This window comes from Meleagris gallopavo, chromosome 10 (assembly GCF_000146605.3).
Source record: "Meleagris gallopavo isolate NT-WF06-2002-E0010 breed Aviagen turkey brand Nicholas breeding stock chromosome 10, Turkey_5.1, whole genome shotgun sequence".
NCBI classification, from domain to species: Eukaryota; Metazoa; Chordata; class Aves; order Galliformes; family Phasianidae; genus Meleagris; species Meleagris gallopavo.
In genome coordinates this window covers 9,006,680-9,033,728 of record NC_015020.2, presented here as the reverse complement: position 1 = coordinate 9,033,728, position 27,049 = coordinate 9,006,680, and the positions used below count along the sequence as shown (strand labels likewise).

General features: G+C 33.6%; 1 protein-coding gene across 2 annotated transcripts in view; it reads left to right on the top strand.

Moving 5' to 3' along the window:
- LOC100541564 (potassium channel subfamily T member 2) overlaps positions 1-22,832 on the top strand; it is a 36,733-nt gene extending 13,901 nt beyond the window's left edge. Inside the window, exons 6-15 of one of the 2 annotated variants that reach the window (XM_031554790.1) lie at positions 5,286-5,394; positions 8,130-8,186; positions 9,263-9,412; positions 10,463-10,692; positions 11,539-11,755; positions 13,048-13,153; positions 13,408-13,580; positions 15,664-15,735; positions 18,888-19,022; positions 22,679-22,832. In XM_031554790.1, coding sequence (XP_031410650.1) covers positions 5,286-5,394; positions 8,130-8,186; positions 9,263-9,412; positions 10,463-10,692; positions 11,539-11,755; positions 13,048-13,153; positions 13,408-13,580; positions 15,664-15,735; positions 18,888-19,022; positions 22,679-22,817 — 1,388 coding nt within the window. In that variant the 3' untranslated portion in view covers positions 22,818-22,832. Of the gene's footprint in view, positions 1-5,285; positions 5,395-8,129; positions 8,187-9,262; positions 9,413-10,462; positions 10,693-11,538; positions 11,756-13,047; positions 13,154-13,407; positions 13,581-15,663; positions 15,736-18,887; positions 19,023-22,678 lie in introns of those variants that run through there. The other variant, XM_031554791.1, reaches the window with a different exon arrangement.
- The last annotated feature ends 4,217 nt before the right edge of the window (positions 22,833-27,049 follow it).

Sequence of the window (27,049 nt, the reverse complement as noted above, 5' to 3'; positions counted from 1 at the left end):
CTAGATGCTGACCTATCACAAATATTTGCCCACTAATACTTACAATCATTAGAATAATGTTTGCCTGCAGTCTTTTTCCTAGGACGACTTCACTGAGATTACTAATCTTGTTCAATTCTGCTTTGATCTAATATATACGCCCAGTGGAGGCTACAAACTATACTCCTGCCCAAGGTCTTTACAAATAAAATTTGTTGTAATTATATGCAACAATTTTTTAAGTGCATTTCCTATTATGATTTAGAACTGTTTTATTACTGCCTTAATGCAAAAGGCTTCTTTTGAATTTGATATTTCTTTAAAAATGACTCCTTTCTTCTAGAGGTTTCCCAAACCAATATTGTGCATTTTTATGAACCTGAAATACTCAGTAATTTAATTTCTTCTTCCTTTACTTTTCCATTTTTTTTTATTGTGTGTTTTTACATGCAAGTTTTGAGGCAACAATTCTCAAAAACAGTCACTGAATTTAAGAAAAAAACCCCACAGACTTCAGAAAAGTTCTCCTGACAAATGTTTTATTTTTAACTAAATAGAAAATTTCTAAAACACTATAAACCTAGTTTCCCAGCATCATACATTAGCCACTAAACCTACATGGCATAAGACTGTACTGAAATTTAGACCTTAAGTTAATTCTCCTGAAGAAAGTTTGCAGGATGCTGTTCTGTTGTAAGCTTTAGAAACAGTATAAACGACAAGTCATTGTTAATTTCTATGTAGTAGGCAATATTTTGTCTTTTTTTTCCTCTTTAATGAGAGTACAAGAACGTATTCTCATCATCACATTGAGGAAATAGAGCTACTTTGCACTGAATAATATGGCCTGTCATAAAAGGAATGTTTTCACTCCATGACAGAGACAGACCCTTGCATCTCTATTTTCTCTGCTATTTTTTACAGTGTTGTTTAACTACTTCTATTTAAAATGGTAAAACATGTGAAGTGGATGAATGAAGCAAAATCTTTCTGTGTCATTGGATATAATGTTTCAATGGAACCTGGAAAGCATGTGGCATTTTGTCCCAGAAAATTCCTTTGCAAGCTTGAGATGTGACCACACTATGAGTACACAGCAACTCTAACACAACAGTCATTAGATGGGCAAGGAAACAGTATCACCATTTCCCTTTTGCCTGAAGTTTAAATGCTGTAATTACTTCTTAGTCATGTCTCTCATTGCATCAAAAGAGGGGTAGCCAGAAGGGTGAGGGAGGCAATTGTCTCCCTCTACTTTGCCTTCATGAGGCCCCAGTACTGTGTCCAGACTTGGAGCCCCCTGTACAAGAAAGATATAGAACTCTGGAGCAGGTCCAGAGGAGGCCACTAAAATGATCAGAGGGCTGGGGCACCTGTCCTATGAAGAAAGATTGAGGTTGAGTTGGGCTTGTTTTGCAGAACAGAAGGCTCTGGAGAGACCTCACTGCTGCCTTCCAGTACTTCAAGAGTGCTTATAAACAAAACTGAGGCAGAATTTTTACATGGGTAGATAGTTATAGGACAAGAGGGAATGGCTTGAAACTAAATGAGAGGATATTTAAATTAGAGATTAGGAGGTAATTCTTTACTCAGAGGGTGGTGAGACACCTGGACCAGGTTGCCCCATTCCTGGAGGTGTTCAAGGCCAAGTTGGATGGGGCACTTGGCAGCCTGGTCTGGTGGGTGGCAACCAGCCCATGGCAGGGGGTTAGAACTAGATGACCTTTAACATCCCTTCCAACACAAGCCATTTTTATAATTCTGTGCTTTCCAGTATACAAATACCGTCATGTGTCTCATCTTTCTTTCAGTAATATTGCATTTTACTTCACTTGCAGTTGTCAATGGTTTTATTAGTCCTTCAGCTTTTCCTTTAAACACAGGACTACAAAAGGCTGTGTACCCTTAATATATGCATCTGAAATTGCATTTTAGCACAATTATGAAATAAAGTGAAAATTATCTACACCAGAACAGTAAATTTATTCAATTTAGAGACCAGAATAAATTGCATATTTTCTGAGTTTTACTAATAAATTTCATGTGCTTGCTAGAAAATCAACCTTGAATGTTTTCTTTACCTTGAATGTTCAGAAAACTTATATAATCACAGTTCCAGGAATAGGAACGTGTTTTATGATTCTTAATTTACTCAAAATATACTAGTGAATTAGCTCGGATTGGCGAAGTCTAATTTTAAATCTTCAGTGGATTATGAGAAAGGAACATAGTCCAGATTAGCGGAAATGGATATTGAATGCATCTGATGATTAATCTATCCAACCATGGATTAAAAAAAATAGTCTTATGATAATGGATGGACATTTTTCTCTATCTAGTATGTTAGCAATCATGTTAACTTATCAAATTAAGAAAAGCAAAGTTTCTCAGAGTAGTTATGTCAGATAGACCTGACACGTTCTTACCATGTGGCTGATGCTATAGACATAAATCAGTATTTTGCATACACTTAATCTTCAATAACATTACAGAAGTCATAACTCACTTCATGGCATTATTACCTCTATTTGTGACAGACTTAACATGTTTTCTACCAAAAAGTATTTTCACAGAAACTGCAGCTTTTGAAAAATTTAAATGGCATATTTCTGTAGTATAAATGTAATCCTTCTATTTGGTAGATTGGTTTGACATCCTTAATATTAAATTCAAGATGAACTGTAATTTATTCCACTTCCATATGGAATGACTGAATATGGTGATATTAGTAAACTAAATAATTCGTAAAATCCCAAGATTTGACCAGTTTCCCAGACTACTGGACCATCTCCCAGCTTCCTCCCTACTCAGTTTAGAAGAGAAAGCATTAAATATTATGCATAACTCCCACCACATGTCCACAATAAGAGTACTGAACGTAAATGTAAAGCACAATGACATTATAGGCAAGCTATGATCTCTCAAATAATTAGAGAAAAAAGTTCATCTTGACCTAATCTCCCTATAATACAAGAACTTAGCTGCAGCCAAAGAGGAGAAACCCATAGTACCACTACTTAAGATTCAAATTAATACAGAAAAGAAGGAAAAGGACGTATAGAATATGAAAGATTAATTTTATTAATGTGAAAATGTAACTTAGGAGGGAAAAGAGAGAGAATCAAAACAATTCACATGATAAGCACCATTAAAAAAAAAAAGCCAGCACAAATCAATAGGTGTACAGAAAGAAGCAGCATTACTGGGAGTTACAATTTGAAAAATGTGCTATTTCTGTCTTGTACATAAAGACTTATGGTGAAGATAGAAGAAGTTAATACAAGCTGCATTTTTCTATGAATTGAAAACATGAATAAGCATCTCTTAAGTTCAGGAACATTCTAACAATAAAGATATACACATTTCTGGAATAAGACAAGATTAGTTCCAATTACCTTGTACTGGTCCAACCAAGAACAAAACTTGTCCCTTATACAGTGAAGAGCCACAATATGCAATCCTATTCCATAACACTTTGGATTTTTTAAAACCTATTTTTGAGGCATGCATGCAAGTCAGATAAAAAAGGCAGATGAACCTTAGAAGTTAAATTCAGGTTTAAATCAAGTTCCTGCTTTGGGACTTACTGAGCTTAAAAGCTGATTTACTGTTTATAAATAAATATTCTACATAGCATTCTCTTTTCTTCCTAAAATGCTGAATAGGAATCAAGAAGGACTGCTTTATTATATAGTCTGGAGATTATGTTTTTATCAATGAATAAGAACAATATTCCTAATCATGGTAATTAAGAGTGCTGAAGAAGCTTTTGTGCAGTGTTCTCACATTACCTCTAAGAATTTCAAAAGCTTCAAAACACTTCTGAAGTAGGAATTATTTTCATACATTTTACAGATAGACAAATACATGAGTGGCTCACACAAGGTCAAAGTCTACAAGAGAAGTGGAATTTGTCCTATGAGTTCCATGGACATGGTGACCTATGTAAAGACACTTGACAACACACTGCAAATTCCTTACATGTGTGAGATTAAGGTGACTAGAGCAGACATCTTTTTACTACATGCAATCCTCTGTTTGTGCAATATTACTCGTAAAAACCATCCAGAAACTATAACCGTACATTAGAGAAGATAGAATATATGAAAGATTTAAGTGAGATATATACTTTTCACATGCATTGTGCTATCCATTTCATTTGTATACAATTAGGTCAGCATGTACATTTTTGTTCAAGTACAAGATATAAAATAGCACATGATGAAATAATTTCTCTGTATATTTTTCTTTGTTTTCAAAACTATTAGCTATATTACAACATTTTTCTAAAGAAGAAATAAAGGAAACTTCTTGACAAAATCCTACACAAATTCAAAAATGAATTTCCTGTTCCTTCAATATTAGGAAGTTAGTTTTCATTTTCATAGATCTTTGCCATCTTTGTAAACGTAACGGAATATAGATATTCCATCCAAGTTGTAGACTATGCCTTATCCTCTCAAAATCTTTAGGTTAAAATTCAAATAGATGCATTAGTGGCACGTGGTCAACTAAAAAAGCACATTTGTCTGAGATCTCTTGTGTAGCAAACGATTGCTATAATTGAAATTTATTTAGGGGAAGAAAAATCTCAGTTTGTTCTATATTTGACAGTGTCTTCACAAAACTCAGTCTTTCCCTATGACATTTAAATAGGCCTCAATCTTTAGAAAGATCAAGAATCAATTTCCCCTTTCAGAGGCAGCAGCCATTAGCTGTTTTCAGGGGTAAATATTAGTCAAATCTACAAAATAAAAAGCTAGTGCAGTGCAAATATCCCAGAGCTACTGCCAAACAAGCAGTCTGTAATCCAGCACTGCATATCTAATTGAGGAGATGCTCCTACATTGCAGTACTCTGTGTGTACTATTTTCTGAAAATAGAAATTGCATGGTACAGAACTTACATCTCTGTACTGTGCTTGATATGTCTATACCAGATCACATTAACTGCAAACGGTGCAAATTTGTAAACTGAATTATGTTACTAGGCCTACTCATAACTACCAGTGAAGCAAGATAGTGTAATTTAGATTTACAAAGCCATTGCATCCTCTCTCTGTCCTGCAGTTGCACATGACGTAGGATCTGGATAAAAAATTAACTTCAGTCACGCAACCTGAAAGGTAGCATAAATGGGGTAAACTGTACATAGCTACTCTCCAAGTGAAAGTGAATGCTGAAGATCTGGAGACAATTTCTCCTTGTTAACTTCATTATTTTCTTATGCAAATATAGGAATTTATAATTCTGTTTAATGAAAAGTATTTTAATAAAATGATTTCTATATTGTTTGTTTTTCCACAGATCATGTTGTGTGTGAAGAAGAATTCAAATATGCTATGCTAGCTCTAAACTGTATATGTCCAGCTACCTCCACATTAATCACACTGCTGGTTCATACCTCCAGGGGACAGTAAGTATATATTACCATTAACAAGCAAAGGCACGCCCTGCAGAAGTTACAGCTGAGACTCTGTATAACACAGCTTACCTTGATCGCTGGGCAATTGCTTCAGTTTTAAAAGCAAATTGGTATTTTCAGCTCTTTAAAGACATCAAGATATTTTAGTTAAAGTACGATAATTTCAAAAAAGATATCCTTCTCATGCTCCAAATACTTAATTTCTTGCATATTGTTGTCAGATCCACAATAGAAAGTGTTTGTTGACTTTTTTTTTTTTTTTGCTAACATACAAAATATTATTTTCAATTCAGTGCATGGACATCAAGAAGCAAGCAAATACACATACAAAGAGATTTGTATGTGTTTTTAACATAATCACCACACACGTGTATGGAAAGGCATAGTGAATTATGGTGTCTCTATAGACTGCATAACCACCTTAGAGCTTCTCTATATTTATTAGAAAAATTCTACCAAATCTGTTATTCCTATTATGCTATTGACTTGGAACACTAAGGTATTCTTAAGAAAATGCTGTGGGCAGAGAGAAGCACTTGCAGTATTCTCCCATGCCAAAGATAGGGAAAAGTGAAATATAGCTAGAATTTTTGTTACCAGCAGCAACAAATATCAAGGCTTTCGTGCCCCCGTCTGAAGTTGCATCTGAAGTTAATTAGAATGCAATAAAATATTGTTTCCATGTCTCCTGAAAATCATGGTGACATACATTCTCTATCTGCCCACTTCTCATTTCATGCCATGCATGAACAGAATACAGAACCATTTAAGATTATTCCATATTATTTTTGTATGAAAGAAGAATAGCATACCTAGCAGATGTCAGAGAGTTTTCTATAAGCACAAAATCTGATATTATGCAACGTTTTCTACTATGCCTGAGAACATCAGGCATATTGATAATTTAATATAGATTCCCAACTCTGGTTCAAGTAACTACAGCAGAATGCAAAAGTACTTTTTTTTTTTTCCCCACTAGGAATTAATTGAATCAATCCAGGTTGTTAAAGTAACTGATTTCTTGTCCAGTTTAAATTTTGAGAATTGGTTATTGTATACTAGGAAAAAAAAATACATTTTTGCATATAATTGTCAATATTACTTTGAATCCTATTTACAGAAACAAAGAATTGCTAGATGAGTACAAAAAGACTGGAAAAGATGCTTAGATATCAATCTTTTAGACAGAACTCAACAGAGCATTTCATTTCAAATGCATTCCAAGATACTGTCAAATGGCAAACTTTGGATACCTTAGAGTATGAGTATTAATGCTAGACGAATTAGATGTGGCTGTTCTTTAAAACCAAGCTATATATACACATTAAAGTTAAAAACAGAAACGAAAGGTAAATAACTTCAAATAAAAAAAAAAAGAAAGAAAGGGAAGCAAATTTGAATTGTCTTCACAATGCTAGAAGTTAAAAAAGATGAAGTATTTCAAATGCAATATCTTTGCTACAAAGTATGTAATTCCCAGACCGGTGTTTTCTCCTTCTCCTTTTATTTCTTACAACTTCTAAAATCACCTGGAAAACCTGGAATATGTTTCCAAAAATCTAATTTAACTCTGCTGATTCACAAACTTTGAAACTTTACTGTAGCGGTTGGGAGTGTTTGTTTGGATTTATATCATAGATAAGACTTCATTCAGAAAGTAGTTTGATTGATAATTCAAGATAAAAAATTTCTCCCTGCTACTCAAATAAACAAGCAGATGTTCCGAAACATAGTGAGCTCTTATAGCGATTAAGCTTTATCAGGGTCCCTTTCCTAGAGTTCCTTCTGATCCAGCTCTCTGTCACTTGAAGCAGACAGCTTCTCCCATCTTTCAGATCTGCTAGAAGCTGGCGTTCACAGCCACCTGTAGCTGTAGTCACTGCTGAGGGAGGTCCTGAAAGCTTTCAGCCACAGCAATGCTCCCAGCTGCCAGACACTAACTTATTCCTTTTGCAAAGCTTTTTGGAAGAACGATGCTTCCAAAAGCCATCCTAAGAGATCTTTATCAGAGAACTACAGAATGTTTAAATACTGAAAAACCCTACCAGATTCAAATATTAACTCAAAACTATTAATGCAGCTGTTTGTACTCCTATAAAACAAGTACCAGCTAATTTATGTAGAGTTACACACTGGAAATCTACTTCCTATACTTACTAAGAAGTAGGTGACGCTTAATAACGTAAGCTTCATGATTATCAGATAAGAACTAAGTACACGGAAATTACTGCAAATTGAAAGCAATAAATAGCAGCAGAACATAGAAAAATAATTACTCTGTACTATCCCAATTAGAATGATAAGACAATAAACAGCAAAGAAAAAGAAATACGCATAAATTAAAGTCAGCATATTTACCCGTATAAATCTGTGAGTAGGTTAGGGAAAATGTTCATTTCCCAAGCAATTTTGACCAGACCAACTTTCTATTGAGATTAAGAAGTTTGCTGCTGCTTCTGCCATCTAGCTTTAATAATATTAACAGTGGCCAGGCTAGCTGCAATTCATCTTATTCTCATAGAAGATGTTTGTAGAACTCAGATTATGAGGCACAACGTTTCTATCTTTATTCTTATTTATAATTTTATTATTGATTACTATTAATTTTAATATTTACCTTTAAACACTTCCAATCTATTAATAGAACTCTAACACAATTTATAATACAATACAAAGTTCTGGAAGAAAGTAGCATTTCTGACCTGAACTTCATGTAATTGTTACAGAACGGCACCATGGGAAGCTTTTCGACAACTAACTGGAACCAAACAGACTCTGAACAGGTAAAGATTTCAGTTTTGGGGGGGAAGGGTTGTAAAATTCAGTACGGAAAAATTTTCTTCTGTAATTAGGTTTCGAGTTCTGTTATTCTATATATAATGCACTGTTCTTAATACCGTTGCAATAAAAATGTTTACTTTATATTCATTAATCTTGGAACAAAATGTTTCTGTGCTGAGGGTGAGGAAAAATAGAAACTCAAGAAAAACAAATTACGTCAAGATACTGAAAAAGTAGAAATGAACACTAACAAGGCACAGTACCTAGAGATCTTAGCACCAAAAGGCAAAATGTAGAGCATATTTGTCACTTGTTTGTTCTGATAGAGATGCATATACTTCCACTATATCTAGTAAAGCCCACGTAGATGGAAACTTGCTCAGTAAGAGAATCACAGAGGCCCATAGTCTGCAAGTTTTGGTGTTAGTAAGGTTTGGAACATTTCCATTAACAATGCATTTGTATAAAGAACGTTAGCTGCACTTAGTAAAGGACCCTTAAAATGATTAATCATTTCTTTTCTTGCACTAGAAAAGAGGATAGTATACAAGGCACAGTAACTAAAAACACCTTCTGGGTAAATACTGAAGACAACAAACAGATGAGCAAACACAGAGAAAAATCTTTCTTACAGATAAAGTGACATAAATCAAATGAGTCCTGCCTACATAAGTTATTTTCAATTATTCTTTACCACTTCAAACAGGAACCAGACAATCTGTGAAGAATCTGAAGAGACTGTCTTTATGAATAGAATGAGCATGCTGTTGGTTTCACCTGTCATCTTTCAATTGCAGTGAATCTACTTCTTATGGTGTGAATGTAATCTAATTCCACCATGTTTCTCCTGGTATTGAAGTACATAATCCAACTATTACTTAGCAGAAAATGCTCTCTATTTCATAAAAATAATCTTCATATTTAAGGTATTATCAAGCTTTGATCTCAGATACTTCTTTCAGATTAGCCCATGGGACCTTTCCAATAGATGTTTATAATTTCTACTGCTAAGTGATAATGCTCTGATTACTAAGAATGGTACATTAAGTTTTAAATTATTCTCTTTATCATGTTTCAGAGAGAGTCAGCAATCATCAGAACAGTGGCAGAAAATGTATGGCAGATGCTCTGGTAATGAGGTGTTTCACATTAACCTGGAAGAAAGTACTTTTTTTGCTGAGTATGAGGGGAAAAGCTTCACATATGCTTCTTTCCATGCACATAAAAAGTATGTTTATTTTCCTCTAAAAGATTGACTTTTAAATTTTACCTCAAATGTAGCTCTGCATTCAAAAGTGCAATATCAGGCATTACTCTGTTTCTGGATTAAAACATCTGGCCACCAATATATTCAATTGTATATTAGGAAATATATTTCATTCAATTGTAACTTCTGTAAGTTACAGTTGGTCATGTAAAGGCTTATATTTGTTCTTTATAGGCAGCTCAGTCTGAGAGAATAGAATATAAAGGATATATAGGATAAGCTTGACAATCATAAAGAACCATACCTTAGACACAGATTAAATCAGAACACAAATCCTTTTCACTTTTTTGGTTTTCAGTGGTTTGATTCAGGAGCCAGCTGGAAATCTGGCACATTCAACTTATGCAAAGCATTCAGTTTTAAGATGATTCCTGCTATATCCTGCTGATTGTTCAAAATATTTTTTCCCCACTTAGATTCAATTTTAAGAACATTAATACATCTTCTTTATGTTCCAGATCATGCATCTTTTTATTCAGTACTGCTGTGTGAATGGAACTTACAGACTTATCAAACTTTGAACGTTGATCTTATTTTCATAATTAATAAGTGACGAAAGATTATTTTAGTTTTAATTCCTTATTTTCTCTCACTAATTAAATAGATTTTTAGAAGTGAATGGCTAAAAATTCTTCAAGTAGTTTCCAGGACATGGAACAATTTAACATGATGAATACACTTTTTTTTACAGAAAGTACCCATTTCTCTATAAATAATTTCTCAGTAGGGATTAATCATCTGATAGAAAAATTAACTGAGGCATCTTTAGTAGAATCTCTGCAGATAAAGAAACACATTGGAATCAGGTACCTATGGATTCATCAGTTTAAAAAAAATAATGCTTGATGGCCCACTTAGGAGGTAATATTTTTTCAAACATTTGACATCCAAAATTCTGGAAACATTCTATTTGTACAGTATAAAATATACAGAAGGCTCATTTTTGACATAGAAATTCTAGTATATACAGAACTATAAAAAATGAACCATGCCTCTCCTTTTCTAATTAAGGTTTGGAGTCTGTCTGATTGGTGTTAGAAAGGAAGATAACAAAAACATTTTGCTGAATCCAGGTCCTCGGTATATCATGAGTTCTACAGATATATGCTTTTATATAAATATCACCAAAGAAGAGAATTCTGCTTTCAAGAAGCAAGAAAAACACAGAAAAAGACATGAATCAAAATTATCTTATCATGGAGCTTCTAGGTTGCCTGTACACAGTATAATAGCCAGCATGGGTAAGTTAATAGAAAAACATGCCTCACAACATGTTGAATAAACAGTGCATTTCAAGCTTTTAAAAATGTATTCCTATAATTAAGAAATTAAAATAGAATGCAGAAAGTATATTAAACATATTCCCTTTTCTTTTCCTAAAAAGGGTATTTTTCCCTTAACTGTATATATATGTGTGTATATGAATAAATACTTTATAAAGACATCAGAAATCTTTTTTTTTTTTTTTTAGTTTATGGTTTGCAAACACATGAAATAGCATCAATTAATGTATTATAAATTAGTTCAATTCTACATAATGGTAATTGCCATCAAGATTTAACTTCTCTTCCATGCCAAGTTACTAGTTGGTTTTATTACAACAAAGAATCTCCTCCAACCATTACATTTTCTCTCTAATTTCAGGAAATAATATCATGAAATTTAAGTTAAAAAAGAAACAGAAAACTAAAAATTCAGAAGTAAATTAAAAAGTATCAAGAACTCAGGTGCCAACTTCTAATGTAGGTTTTAGAAATATCTAGTGAGTTTGTTACATGTAGGGTCAAGCTTATAATTATTATTAAATGATGTGCATGAATGAAATATGAAATCTACTGGTGATGCATATTAATATGAGTGAATTATACTTGGCATATATATTCATGGTTAGGGATAGTGCAGATGGACAGGAGAAGGCTTCCTCAAGAGTAAATATTTGTTATACTTTAATATGATATACACAGCTAATGGATGCAGTATTCCTTTCAGTCTTTGTCCATGAGGTCTGAAAATCCCTACTATATATGGGAATCTCATTTAAATGTTTTGACAATCACATTGTAAAACCAATTTCAACACTACTTCAGGAACTGTAGCTATCGATTTACAAGACACAGGATGCCGAACATCCAGCGGACCTACACTAGCTCTTCCTTCTGAAGGAGGTAAAGAGGGCAGACGGCCCAGTATAGCACCTGTTCTGGAGGTTGCAGACTCATCCTCACTTCAGGCATGCGACCTACTAAGTGACCAGTCAGAAGATGAAACCACTCCATCTGACGATGAAGTCTCTGCAGGCTTAGAGTATGTATATTTAATGTAAACTAAGAAATGTTATTTGAAACAAGCATGCACAGTTTTTGGACACGCAGATCAATCCAAGAAGTTGTAGCAAGTAAGGCACACAAAGGAAGTATTTCTTTTTAAGAAATGCTGTTGTCTGGTAGCAGAATACTGTTATGCCTATTTTGAAAGAATAAAAACAGATCACGTCCTCCATTTATGGGAGATTTTCTACACGCTGTAATACAGATCTGTGTATAGCAGTTTATAGCATACACATCAAGTGACATTCATGACCGCTTTTCCTACAGTTCATAGTCACTAGGACTAAAGTAAGCTGTAAACAAATGAATACCTCTGTCCTCCCCTGAGAATCAGGTAATTTAACAGGCACACTGAACACTAACATTAAGTACCTGACTTCAAAACATAGGAACAATCCAAAATGTGATATGAGATCCCATTATTACATCTAATTTAAAATGTTTGTTAGCACATTAGTGAAAGTAATGCTACATTGCTCACAAAAAAGCAAATCCGGTAACCGCCATTAAAATAAGATAGGCAATTAAGTTTATTGGGATTACTGAAGAGGATATTAAAACTGAAATACTCAATTAAGCCAATGGCTTACCTAGCAGTTTTGCATCCCCAACTTCACTAAGTATGAGAAGCCTCAGGGAAGATCATAAAAATCCAATGAAAAAAAATAATAGAATAAGTCATCTTCAGTCTGCCAACTGAAACAACAGAATATAAAAAGGCCTCCTATTTTCTCAGTCTTCCCTGATGGCTCTGGATATTCTTCTGATCACGTACGTGCACCTCCCATTGCAAGTGACAGTCTTCCTCACTATCATATAGTCTTTTATTAAAAATGAAGGCCAATTAGAGATTTCATTTTTGGTAAAAGAAGGTAATGACCTCAGTCATTCTTGAGATTCTGAATGATAAGTGGGGAAGGAAGAGAAACTATCCCGCCATATTTTCTACTTTTCCAACTTTACTTATATTCCAATGTGTTTAAAACTACAGTATATCAGCCCATTTCAAAAAATGACTTAGTACAAAAAAAAAAAAAAAAAAAGCCAAACAGAATTCCTTCAGTTCACAAAAATATGACAGCTGTCAATACATTTTATAGAATGGGTCAAAGGTTTAAATTACATACCTTTGTTCATTTAATATACTTGACTCTTAGTCCACAAATACTTGCTTAACTTAGGCACAGGTACAAGCGTCCCATAAAACAGCTGTATAATGAAATGTGTTTCATTGGCTATACTAAAAAATGTTTCTTTCTATTCTACTAGGTATGCCAAAGGCTATCCTCCTTACTCTCCTTACATTGGAAGTTCTCCCACATTTTGTCATCTTCTGCATGAAAAAGTACCCTTCTGTTGTCTAAGACTAGATAAGGTAAAGGGAGTTTTCTGGTATTGGATAAAACTGCATTCACATTTGTCTATTGCATCTGAACATCTTTTGCTTAGATGTGAGCTTTATCACATACTAAGTTTCTCATACTTTTTCATCTCCAAGCATTTGCATCTACCTAATCAGGTCTGTTTCAGGTCAGCTGTTACAATTTTCTATTTCTAGTGGTAAAACCTTCCATTCCACTAAACCTCTTTATTCATATCCACTGAACTTGTTTCTCGTTTTAATTTTAGGGGTGCCAGCATAACTACTATGAAGACGCCAAAGCCTACGGATTCAAAAATAAATTGATTATTGTTGCAGCAGAAACTGCTGGAAATGGCTTATATAATTTTATCGTTCCACTTAGAGCTTATTACAGACCGAAAAAAGAACTCAATCCCATTGTATTACTCCTGGATAACCCGTATGTAGATTTTAAATATATTTCTATTCTTTTTTTTTTCTTTGTGATACATTTTAAAATCATTTTATCATTACTTTAATAGGTGATCACTCTTCAGATGGCCAACTTAAAATCAAAAACATTATGGCACGTACATCTTTGCAAAAAGTGAAAAAATACAGAACCTATATTGCTATATACAAAACTGACTTTCTCCTGACTGTAAATGGCTGTATTACATTCTAATGTCCTTATTCTTCACAGGTGATGTTTCAGTGAAATATTAGAATATTTAAAGTAATATGAATAGTTGCTAAAATTAACTTCGTAAGCTCTGTAAAAAAGTCAATTAGTGTAACATTTTTGTATCTATGAAACTGCACTTCAAACACTGCTTTTACAACAAGTCATTTAATAGCCTTATTTGGGATATTTGTCATAATTTTAGATTCTAAGATAAGTAGCTCTTTAGGCCAGTAGGATCCACCTTCTAATTCCCTTTCTCTGCAATAACATGAGCCCATAATATTGTTGTTAATACCATATCTGTGTGGAGATTGCTAAAATTATTAGCCTTTTTTTCACTAGCTTTTTAAAATTTAAGAAAAAACCTTCTGACAAGAGTACTGCATTAATAATCTGAACTTAAATAATTTACTTTTCGGGGGGAAGTAGGGGGGTGGGGAGGAGGCTGGGGGAGAACCATAGTACTTCTTAAGAACTTGCAATTGCAGCTCTTTGGTACTGCTTACATACTTAGAACCACAATTTGGAAGACACAAAAATGGAAGTTAGCCAGATAAGAAATATGAGGTTGAACTACGACTTAACGAAATTACATCAGAAGATGTGCTGTACAGATACTGATACTAAAGTGACACTTTGGTTTGCATATATACGCTCTGCTTTATTACAAGCAATTTTTTATGCAAAGATCTGCAATGAAGTGTTCTATTTTAGCCTCAAACAGCTTTTAAATGAAGCTGTATGCACTTGTGTTTGCAAAGCAAAGGTTTTAAGTGTATATATGTTATGGCATAAAATGAATTACATGATTTGGTGAAAGCTTGAATTGCTCTTTAAAGATTTCTGGTTTTTAAAGTTTGTTACAAACCGATGCTTAATCTGTGATGTGAACATACAATGCCCTCTAGTGCTTCCTATCTTTTCCACAACGGTTAGCTTGAACTATCACACTTCAGTGCTATAATTTTACACCTAAAATTCCTTTTTAATGGCAAAAAGTTTTGGCTGATAATTAAGTTAGAATCCTTATTTCTGTACCTTGTACACTGCATTTGCAGTGGCTCCTCCCAGCATTCAGTGGGTTGCAGAGTCCCGCCTGAAAAGCCAGCATGCTTTCTATACACATATTAGGCTGAGTTCTCGGTGCCATTCAAGTCAACTGGTGTTTTGCTATTTCTTTCACTGGACTCAGGAATCCAACCACCTTTGATGGACCTGCCTATGCCTTTTTGTTGAAATCCTTTTTCTTTTATCAACCCACTATTACAGTATGCCTATTCTGTTACCTATATGTGGCATTTTTTGAGATTTCAGTTTCTCAGTATGCAAGAAGAAATCCAGTAAAATTTATGAATAAAGAAACAAAAAAACTTCATTTCACACACTGTTTTTAAAATAATATTTTTCTTCAAAATTTTTCTCATTAACCTAAATCAGAGTTATTAGCTAAAACTCAAAGATTCTACTTCACATTTTCATTAAGTTTTCACTGCTTATTTTAAGTATCCCTAATTCATGCACTGGAATACAACTTGGCAGAGTATCTTTGAAATCAATAATTCATTTTTATATTTGAAATTGTACTGTGCCATAAATTTTCTGATTTAAGAGGTGCATTTATTAATAAGCATGTGATCATTCTGATCATCCTTTATGATTACTGCACTGTTAATTCACAGTTTTCTACAATCTTATTACCTGTGTAAAGAGATAATACTTCCAAGGGTTTTTTTATTTTTGTTTTTTTGAAGTTAACAAACCACCATCCAAACTATCTGTTTTTTTTTTTGAAGTATTTTAGAAGAGATGCTGCTGTTGTGATATTGTGTTTCATTTTGTAATCCCATCTGCTGCTTAGGCCAGATATGCATTTTCTGGATGCAATCTGTTGGTTTCCAATGGTTTACTACATGGTGGGCTCTATCGACAAGTAGGTGAAGTAACTGTTAGAAAACATTGTAGTGGTCAGTGGCTTGTTTTGTGTATTGTCATTGCATGCCTACGTGTGCGTTATATTTGAAGATGATCTATCTGCATGCATGGTTTGTGTGTCTGTGTGCTATAGTTTGAGATTCCAAATTTCTGACTTCTAAAGGATATTGTTTGTAAAAAGTATGACAGGGAACACCGTTTAGTATCTTCAAAACCCAAACATTAACATTTATTTTATTAGTACGTCTCTAGAATTTGCCAGGTAATAGCACTGATTCTAGTGACATCCTTTATCATTTACAGATTAGGGCTGTGTAAAATAGCTATAGAATGCAAACAACACTAAAACTAATGAGTTTAAATGTGTCCAACAGTCTTAATTTTCCTCTACATAAAATATTCGCCTACTCCTATATTTGTCTTCAGAAATTCTGCTGGCATATATTTGCATCTCTAAGCTTAGCAACATAGATTTAATGTAAAAATCAGACAGAAATGACAAAGGGGAGAGAGGAGCAATGACTCATTAGCATTTTAGTAAGCTCATGTGCCTAGAGTGTCAAATCAAAGTAGAAAATAGCTTGCTTCACTACGTGGCTGCTTTTGAGGTGGGGCTGCAAGGCCATAATACTCATTCTCCACACAGGCATCAAATAATTTATTTCCTGCCCAGAAGTAGCAGAATCTATTTTTTCAATGAAAATTTTAAATATTCAACATTTTAAAAATTTCATCCTGTTTTAACAGGGGCTTTAAAGCTACTTTTAATAGTGATAGAGCTACAGATTTGTCTTGGCAATATCTTGATCACTGTGAGATCTGCAGTGGATCTATAGACATGTTTTTCACTTACTACATGTGTTTTTCTAAAGCAAAAATGTGTCTTGGGTTGTTAATAGCTACTATTTTTTTTAAAGTCTTTATCCTATAAAAGTTACAGAAAATTCATAGAAGCAGACTAATTGAATTAACTCATAGTATCTAAAGTAATTAATAAACCTTAGACCATTTTTAATTAGCTTGGAAGATTAAATTCTGATAAAAATTACTGGTTTTACTTTCAAAAGAAAGTCACTAAATGCTTCCCTACAGGTTTTTTTTCAATTGTTCTGAGGTGTGTCTTATTTATTTTTATTTTTAAGAAATGAATGCATAAACCTGAGGACTACAGTCTATCAAAGACATTACTAGGCAAAATTCTTTTGTTTGCAGTACTGTTAACATGAACTTATGCATCAAATCTGACAATGCAGTCATTTTAAAATACATTCAGATTCTGTAGTTTATTTTTTGACATCTACGTTCATCAGTAATGAGATTTTATATTTATTCTGTGTTTTCTTAAATGTTTTAAAATCATATATAACCGATAGAAATCAATCATGTTTAGCTAAATGCTACAATGTAAAATATACAGAGTACCTTTCTTAATGTCTCTGGAATTCATTTCCAATGCATTTAATAACGCCACCTGCTACCTTTCAAATACATAATACATTTGTCCTATGGTCACTTGGCATGAAATGTCACCAAGTTGAAGAGAAAACCACAAAAAGGATTACTCATATATACCTCTCCTTTTTTGCTAGAAGCAAGTAGCCTGCAGAAAAACATCTTTACAGAAATCCATAGCTTGAATGAACTTCATCAAAATGTACCAAGTTAGCAGAAACATCTACAGACTTCAAGTGTAAAAGATGTGAGATATGTAACTGATCAGATTCCAGTAGTGCATGAATCTGTTAAATATTAAGAAATATTGATAATGGAATTATAAAAATACTTACTAGAATTCTAACTCCCCACATCTTTAAAAGTAACTCAAAGTAGTAGTACAACTAAAAAAAAAAGAATAGTTTTTTCATCACTGAAATGCAGAAAATATAGTTGCATTTTAGAATATGCTTCTATTTTACTGCTAGTTCAGTGTTATATTACTGCTATTTCAGTAATTAAATTACTCAGAGAAAGGTCAGGTTTCCACATATGCACTGACATTCTTAATATAGATCATACAATTTTTCTTTTAATAGTCAACCACCAGTTAAACTGCAGTTTCAAAAATTATACCATGCATTTGTTTTGGAAGAACACATATAAAATGTAAAATAAACACCAATAATGTGTATCCTTTTCCTTATTCTAAAATTTATAGATTTACAGATTTATAATTGGGTATGTAAATCTTAGGAGCCTTAGAAGATCACTGAGAACAATAGGAATTTAATCAATATAATTAAGACAATATTACAGATGAGATCAACTGCCAAATGAGAAGCAATTCTAATGACAAAATAGCTTTTCTTCCTTGGAAGTAAACAGAATGATGCGAAAAATGTAGCTTTTCAATTTCCCCTGGAAACCATGAAATACCCTTTCTTCTCATTTTCACTTAAGAGTTGCTTGGTTCCCAGCAGCTTTTATTACAGAAACAAAAACAAAAACCAACCAAAGGAAAAAAAAAACCTTTCTGAAACTTTTCCAGAATTGTTTTAAAAGTAACTTTTCCCACAGAAACTAACAACCAAAATGTGCTTCCAAAATATGCTTATTTTAGACATAAGGCACGCTGGCAACTGTAACTTAGTTGTCAGAGGTGGTTTTCTGTGGTCAAACTTCACAGGAGATATTGTCCAGTAGGTGAAATGTTCTACTGAGGTACAGCTGATCCTAAAGGCATTGCAACAACAGCCTGATAGATAAAAGAGGGGCTTTTCTGATGTTCCCTTAGAACCCTTATTAACATTTTGAAACTGAAACATAAATGTGGTAAAGAGCAAGCATTTTAGATCCATTTATTGCCAAAAATAATGAAGCAAGTTGATGAAACATGTAAGGACATACAGTCTTTCCATGTAACTGTTAAAGGCTCATTTTAATTTCTGAAATACTTCTACAATTTTAGGAAGAGGAGACTGGCCGTAACAACCTGAAGTGTATTCTCTATGACTTCAAAGAAAACAATTCATATTCTATTCTCTCAATTCATATTTTTGACACAGACTATACTAGAAGTTATAGTATGTACATGGAGTTGCAGGGAACCAGCAACTCAACATGATTTGTCAGTACCAACCCTCACTAATCTTTTAAGCATTTCAAGTTTAAGTGACTTGTTCATTTCTTTCTCCCTCTTTCTCTTCACAAAAGCCTAGATGACTTATTAAGATGTGGGGTCACCTTTGCAGCTAATATGGTGGTGGTGGACAAAGAAAGTACAATGAGTGCTGAGGAGGACTACATGGCAGATGCTAAGACCATTGTAAATGTTCAAACACTCTTCAGGTAAGAGATTTTTTGCAGTCTCTTCTTACATATTCATTAATCATGAAGTACCTAAGAATGCATTCTGTATTCAGACTAGGATGTTGTTTTTATTTTTGTTTCCCCTTTCTTTTCACATAGCAAAAAACCTTAGCTATAAACTGTTTCTTGGCATAACTCTCTTGAAATCTCAGACAAAAGTCATCCCCAAACGGGAGGATAATTTCTAATTTTCAGGTTTATAGGAAAGGAACAAATGCTACTTTTGAAAACAGGTCAAAAAAAACTCCCACATTTTTCTTAGTGCAGCTGTTCTTGTGCTAAAGACAATTCAAAAAACAGATCCTTCTAAAGCAGCAGCTTATGCATCAGTATGAAGTTAATTGTGTATAAATTTTGAATACTAATTTTTCAACAGAAATCAGATTTTCAGTGCAGTATTACCTGTGACAATAGCATATTCAGAGTCAGGAAGGAATTTCTGAATTCAGAGTGAAAAATTGTAAGTCTAGGAAAGCGACTAAGAAAGCAGTGCTGTGACAAAGAGTTCACAGACCTCCTGATCATTTGAGAACATCTCCTGATTAAAGCTATGCTTCATGTAAGTATCTCAATTCAACAAGTACCAAATGGTAGAAGTCACGTTACACAGTTTGATCTTTGAAAAACACCCACAAACAAAAGCAGACATATACACTATACAGACAGCTAAGAAATGCTTCCCTGATCTACTGCTTAAGTCCAAAACCTACTAAAGTTTGGTCAAGAAAAATAAGCATGTGAAATCCAAAGTATTTCAACATTTTTTTCCCCCCAGCTGTGTAGTTGATTAGTGCTAGCATGACTGCATGCACTCCAAAAGAAGCAAAATCTATGCTACATAAGAAGTTTTATTTCTGGCTATTTCAACTTTGAGATTTTGAATTTGCATTTGATTTTAACACAGATGCATCTCAATTACATATCAAATATAGAAATTATAATTAATTAAAACTTAATTCATGGAACATTCAAGAGTAATAATAACCACATTGTGCTAGGATATCTCACTGAGGCAATGATATGCATCACTAAGATTTCCAGAAATATTTTTTCCCCAAATATAAAACTGAAGAATTGAATGAATAGTAAATAAAATTTGTTAAGTAGGAGTTGATTTTTCCCATAGTTGTGTTCTACCTAGTCCAACACTAAAAAAATAAAATCACAATATTACTTTACATATAATAGATATCCAACTAGTAAAATGTGCTGTATAACCATTCAATTTTCCTGCACAATGGCTACAACTAAATGACAGCTGTAACTCACGTATGAAACATACAACTGCTCAGTATAATTCTAAGACTGCATAGCCCTTTTTAGAAATACAAAATAAATAAAAATAAACATTTTAAGAATTAACACCGTTTTCAGAAAACCTTGTCAACTTTGTAAACTGTTCTGTTTTGCCTCTTTTCCTGAATTTACTCCTCCTCAAACACAATGTATTCACTGTATTTTTACATGATATCAAAGTTGCAGGGATAACTAAGATGCAGGAATAACTAAGTTTTTCAAAGCAGTGTAAAGTAGTGACATTCATCTGTTCCGTAGAAGAAATTACATTCATCACATGAACATAACTTTATAAATTAACTCTAAGATCTTTAAAGTTTTCTTGTTATCTAGTAATATCTGTAACAAACTAATGAAGAAGATGATGGACATGGTGGAGCGCAAAGGCAGTGAACAAAAACTATAGTATTAAATTAAAGATATTACATCACTGGAGTTTTGCTAATACACGCTGTTCTCAAACGTATTTACACGAATGAAAAAGATTCCAACTGAGTCCTAAGAAATAAAGCTATTCAGAAAATATAATTTTATCTAAATCTCATTGACTCATATCAGCTGACCTCATTATGGATTGCAGGCAGTCCTGAAGAGATGATGCAAGTGAGTGCACTGCACTGTAATGCTGTTTGGCCTAAGATGCCAATTCTAATAAGCCTCTTTTGGCATTATTCCTTGATTTACATGAATTACTAGTCTTGTTTAGTGAGAAGAATTTATCCCCATCCAGCTTTGCTTAGGAGATGGATGTGTTGTTTATAACATGATAGTTATTAGCACCTTTAAAGATAGAAGTTGTTTCATACCAATTAAAATTCTGACACAACACTAACTTATCAGATTTATAGTTAAAAGGAGCAAAGAGGTGCAACTCAAACAGTTACATCAAATTAAAAAGGAAATTTTTAATCCTTTGGATGGAAAAGAACAAATCAGCATAAACAAACAAACAAACAAACAAACAACCCTGAAAACAGAAGGAAGAAGAAAAGAGAAATCTCTGCAAAGAATAGGCCGGTCCTGTTGAAAGCTTGCAGACAGTGCCTTAAACTAGGGTTAAGGGGCAATCTTGTTTTGACAATCTCTAATGTTTTTTCTCCCTGTTTCCACTGGAGGGCACTCTTAAATAAGAGGTATGATTTTTTACCAATAGCACGTTTGTAGCATCTTTTGTAATCTTCTTTGATAACTTGGTGATTAACTAAATCCATCTGTAGCAGAAACCTAGTAACTTGCAAATCTTCTTCAGATTGTGTACATTTTATCATTAGTTGTTTAATTTGCTTTTAGTCCTAAATATTATACTGTTTTTCAAACCTGAACGCTGGTCCATTAACACAACAATACCAGAAAAAATTTCCAGCCAGTAGAAACTTCAGTAATTATATGCTACATGATACACAATTAACACAGAAAATAACAGAATTTAAAGAGGAAATATGTTCTTCCTCTGGACTTTTTCCTTAGGTTAGTTAAGAAATAGAAGTTCATATGTACAGAGTATTTTCAAGACTTTCATTTGTATCCTATATTAAAAAATAAATAAATGAACTCATACCATAGTTGCAACTCAAGTGTGTGTTTACCATGTATTTAACCTATGTATGTAGGCTCTATTCTCTGAGGGCTTAATCTTTAGTAGAATGTAATAGCCTTTATATAACTACTGCACTAGCTAAACTGCCACAGAAAATACTGAACATACACAGAACTTTTCAAGCTACAGTGCAAACAAAATGTCATTAAGTGATGTCATTCAGATTCTCAGCTAGTTTACCAATTCCATTTTCTCTTCTATGATCACAATATTTGGTTATTCACAGGAACAGAACTGCTAACATAACTATGTCCAACATTTCTATAATCATATAATTTAATTTATATTAAACAGACATAGATACAGACAGAAAGAAACTGCAGTAAGATGCCATTAAGACACATACTGCTAGGTAGTTTTTGAAATACATTTTGCCAGATTTAGGCTCTACATAAATTATTATTTCAGTGAAGTTCATCCCTACAAAACTGAGGACAAGGACTAAAAATTTGAAAAAATGCAACCGTGCAATCCATTTGACATTACCTCACTAAGGTCAGGTTCCAAGAAAAGCACATAAAATGATTGATGATTGCCATGTATTACTGGTATAATAGGACAAATTTAGAGCCTTATATCAGAGTCTATTATGAGCGTTTTATGCTGCCAAAAAAAGACTTAAATTTTCCGGTGCTTAATTAAAAACATGGACATGAACACGAGTCACAGCATTATGTAGAGCCTTGCATTTGTGAACTGTTCTAATTAAAGCTTAAAACTGCAACATTCTTTTGAAATACAGGTTGTTCTCAAGCCTAAGCATCATCACAGAGCTAACTCACCCCGCCAATATGAGATTCATGCAATTCAGAGCCAAAGACTGCTATTCTCTTGCTTTATCCAAACTGGAAAAGGTAAGTAAGGAGGTCTCTAAAATGTAGAAAACAGTTTAATATACTAAACACTTAATACATTCACATGTCCTAGAATAATGCAGTTTGTATTCCAATTTGATGTAAAAGTGTTGTAATCACATATCCTGTTAGCATTTTCATTTATCTGGTAGTCATCATGACATATTTGAGAGCACCAGTTCTCTTTCATAGTGCGGTCCTACTGATGGTAAGGATAGTAACGCTGCTTAAACATTGACAAACCCATATAGGCTCATGTATGTTTGGCATTTTCAAGTTATCAAACAGAGAGGCTGTAAGGAAGTAAGCCGAGTTTAATTTGCATAGGAACATGTGATCCCAGGCTCCAAGATCCAAGATACTATTGCTAGATAGTAACTTCGGCTATCTGCTTAACTTGGTCAATTCCAGGACAAACCTTTTTTTCAGAGATGGTGATCTGACTGACTTACCTCTACAGTCTAGAAAACTTTCAGTATTGTTTTCACTATCTCACAGGCCAAATTCTGAGTTACTTCATGAGATTAAGACAAATGCTATCATGACACCAGTCTTCGAAACAGACTTTTTCATTCCAGTCACTCCCCATCCCCTACTTGCTAGTAATCTAGATATACTACCAATTTCTTCATGTCATATGTCTTAGTTACTTTAGAGAAATCTGAGTTCATTTCAAGTCATTTTTATTATGCAGAAGTAACATAAAACTCCAATTTCCTAGCTGCACAGAGAGTGCCCTAGAATCTGGGTGTAAATTTGAAAATTTCAAGTATTTTCACTATTTACTGTGTAACGCTGACATAGTGTTGGCAAGTGCTCATGCAATGTATTATGTAATGGAAAAGCACCTTTTCACACAAGTTTATCTTCACAGGCCAGTTCCCAGTATCTTATACAAGAATGGAACTCTTTGTAAATTCAGCTTATTTAGATGAGACAGGATGATAAGTTTTATTACAATCAACTCTATTCACTATCGTGCGTACATGTTGACCAAAAGACGCAAATATGTAGGTGATATTTTGTGATTTTTTGGTCTTTGCCTAAAACAGAAGGATAGCTTAAATCTTATTTAGGTAGTGTTTTGATTTGCACAAAATTGAGAATCATAAAAAAGCTAGGCAGAAACTGTTATGAAGAGAGGAACAGCTTGCATTGGGAGGCGTATTTTCATTTGTATTACCTCACTCCCTGTACCATAAAGGTTTGCACCCATGATTCCTACATTTTAGCACTCCTCTCCTCTCCCCTCAGTGCTAACTGCAGAAGAATTAAGCTGGAACTGGCTGGAATCATGCACTGCTAGTTTATGTAGGGCATCAAGTGCCAACAGCTGAAAGATCTTCAATATTGTGTTCTAACCTAGTTATGTCCTTGGTGCACTATTATCTACTACACATGTTATTTATTTTAAACATACTCCCTTAATATGCAAAACTTATGACTAGGGGGAGCAAGGATAGCAGTAGCTTCTTTTCCAGTATGCGGTATCTACAGTTCAAAAACCTTAGTTCTCCATTTGTTTTAGATAAAGAAAAAATATGAGGTGACCATTACCCTTCCTTAAAGAGAATGCCCTGGATGATTAAATACCACAGGTTTCAATGGAAGGATAAAAACTCTAAACTTTAAACGATCTTTTAAAGTATGCGCAACCCTGTGTATATTTCATCGTACAATACTCTAATTTTATATCCTCCACCAGCATAAGTATATACACACTAGTGAGCAAAAATCTATCTATAATAGCTGCCTATTTGGTGTGACACACACAAAGACAGTTTGTTTTTCTCAACTTCAGTTAAAGATAAAACACACTGTCTTCATTTCTTTTTAGTACAGTTCTGATGTGAAGCAGATCTGAAGTAACATTAAACAATAAAAGCATAAATAATAAGGATGCACATTTTGCTGCTGAATTGAGATCTGTAGATAGCAGTTTCAGATCAACAATTAAAAATGAATCTGTTCTTGCTAAAAAACCAGAACAGAAGCAATTAGGAAAAAAGTCTAAGAAACCATAAAGTACTGCAGAGGTGGAGTGATAATAATAATAATAATAATAATCCCAAATCAATCATATAAAGAAAGGGACTAAAAAGAGGTTTCTGTGACTATATTTCAATCAGCTGTATCTCACACGGGCAACAACGAGTGTTTATAAGAACTAGCAATGTACTTGACTGTTCTCTGTAGCAAGCCACTGAACTTTATCACATTTATGTTTTTGGATGACCCCAAAATATGTGTGGGTCGCGTTATGTCTTTCTACATTCCTTACAGTGACTTTGCATTGCTCATATAAAGCATTTACAGCTTTCCACGGCAGTTCCATATTGCTGTCTATATTGCAGGAGAATATATTAAATCAAGATGGGCTGTACACCTCTTTCAACCACTGATGGAGTAGCCAAAGCAGGGCTTCAGGTTAGCTTGCAGATAGTGCTTTGTAATTGGCATTACAGTACTAATGATGTAGACTATATTTTTATTTTTAAATAGTAAAAAGGCAAAATTGCAATAAAAACTTGAGCCAGACAGATATTCTAGTGTTCTAATGAAATGCAATCCTCCAAAAAAAACACTATAAATTAAATAGCAATACAGAGGAAGCATGGCACATGCTAAGAACTATCAAGATCAGAAGTGTACATTTGTTACTACTCAGAAAAGAGTGATAACTTTGAACTTCCTGACTTGAGCTAAACCACAACCATAAAACAAAGATTGAGGATGAAGTAAATAATCTATTAATAACTATCTCAAAACATTATCTATATGTGTGCATTCCACCGAACTGCACGTGCAACATGGTCTTTTAATTATTTTCCTAGAAATTATCTATGTTTTTTCTTTGAGTAGTTTATCTCCTTTCTCACAAATTCCAGCAGAGAAGGAACTGCTGGGCATCACACATGAGAAAAAAAAAACATCTCAAGCGTTCTGACATATTTCTGGCTTCTACATCTGCCATATTCTCTGTAAGACCAATGAGTATGCAGGTAATAAAGAAAAAAACATCAACACCAGATGCCTGAGTAAAAATTGCATTTCTCACAAATCTATTTTAAGACAGAAAAAAGGAAGAACAAGTCTGTAATAAAAGAAAGGAGGCAATATAAGAAACTTAATATAAAGGGGAAAAATAAATGTACAGGCTCTTGCTTTAAAATAAACCAAACGGTATATTTGTCTTTGGATACAAAGCAAAAGTATTTCTCAAAATATGGCCTTTGGCCTAATCCACCCCTTCATGGCAACAAACCAGAATCCTCAGCAAATTCTCCCCAAAAGATGGAAGGAAAAACTCTACACCTCATTCATATGATTTTTTCATGATTCTCACAGTTGCCTGTAAAATATTTTGTGGCATGATTCAAATAACTTAATGTAATGTATGCTATGAAATTCATATAGTTTTAATATTCAAGTATTTGTTGTAGAACACAAAAGCTTTCATTCACAATAACTTTTCTTCAGCTCCTATCTTCTAATTTGCAATAAATGAAAAGCATTCAAATGTACGATGTAGAGCTACAAAATAAATACATACAGTCTTATCTCTGTGGCTTACACCAGTAAGCCCAATAGCATGCTTTTCTAAATAAGTGTTCTTTGTACAATTAAGATGATGCTTTCTTCAATTTTATCTGAAATACACTTGTTAAAAACACACTTTGCTATTTCAACCAGAATATGTGTGCATTGTCTGCATGCATGCATTTCTCATGGTAAAGAAAAATTGAGTCACAGATAAAGCATAAAAATATAGAGTTTTGCTCGAACCATGCAGAAACAAAAAATAACTAGCAAAAACAAAGCTTTTTTTTTTTCTCCTCTGTGCTAGACAATAGTCCTCTTTCCCTTGCTTGTGTTGAGATTCCAGTTCAATACTTTTATTTGGTCTAATGTTCCACAGAAGCAGTATAAATCTTAGCAATGAAACTGAACCATGAAGGGCAGATTTAAACTCTAAGTCTAAACACACTGAACTTATTAAGGATAATGAAGTATATAGTATTTTTTTTCCTATTGATTCAACAAAAGAAGCAAGTTTACCAGATGCTTTTGAAATTACATTCTGAAAAAAAAAAACCCAAAACTTAAGTACCTGGACACATGCTTCTCTGGTTCTTCATTTAAGCTATTGATTTTCCTCAGTTAAACTGGCATTTCTGCCATGCTCTTAGTGATTGCATTGTTCCAGAAATACAGGGCAACTCAACCTGATATTGTAGTGTCAAAAAAAAAAAAAAAAA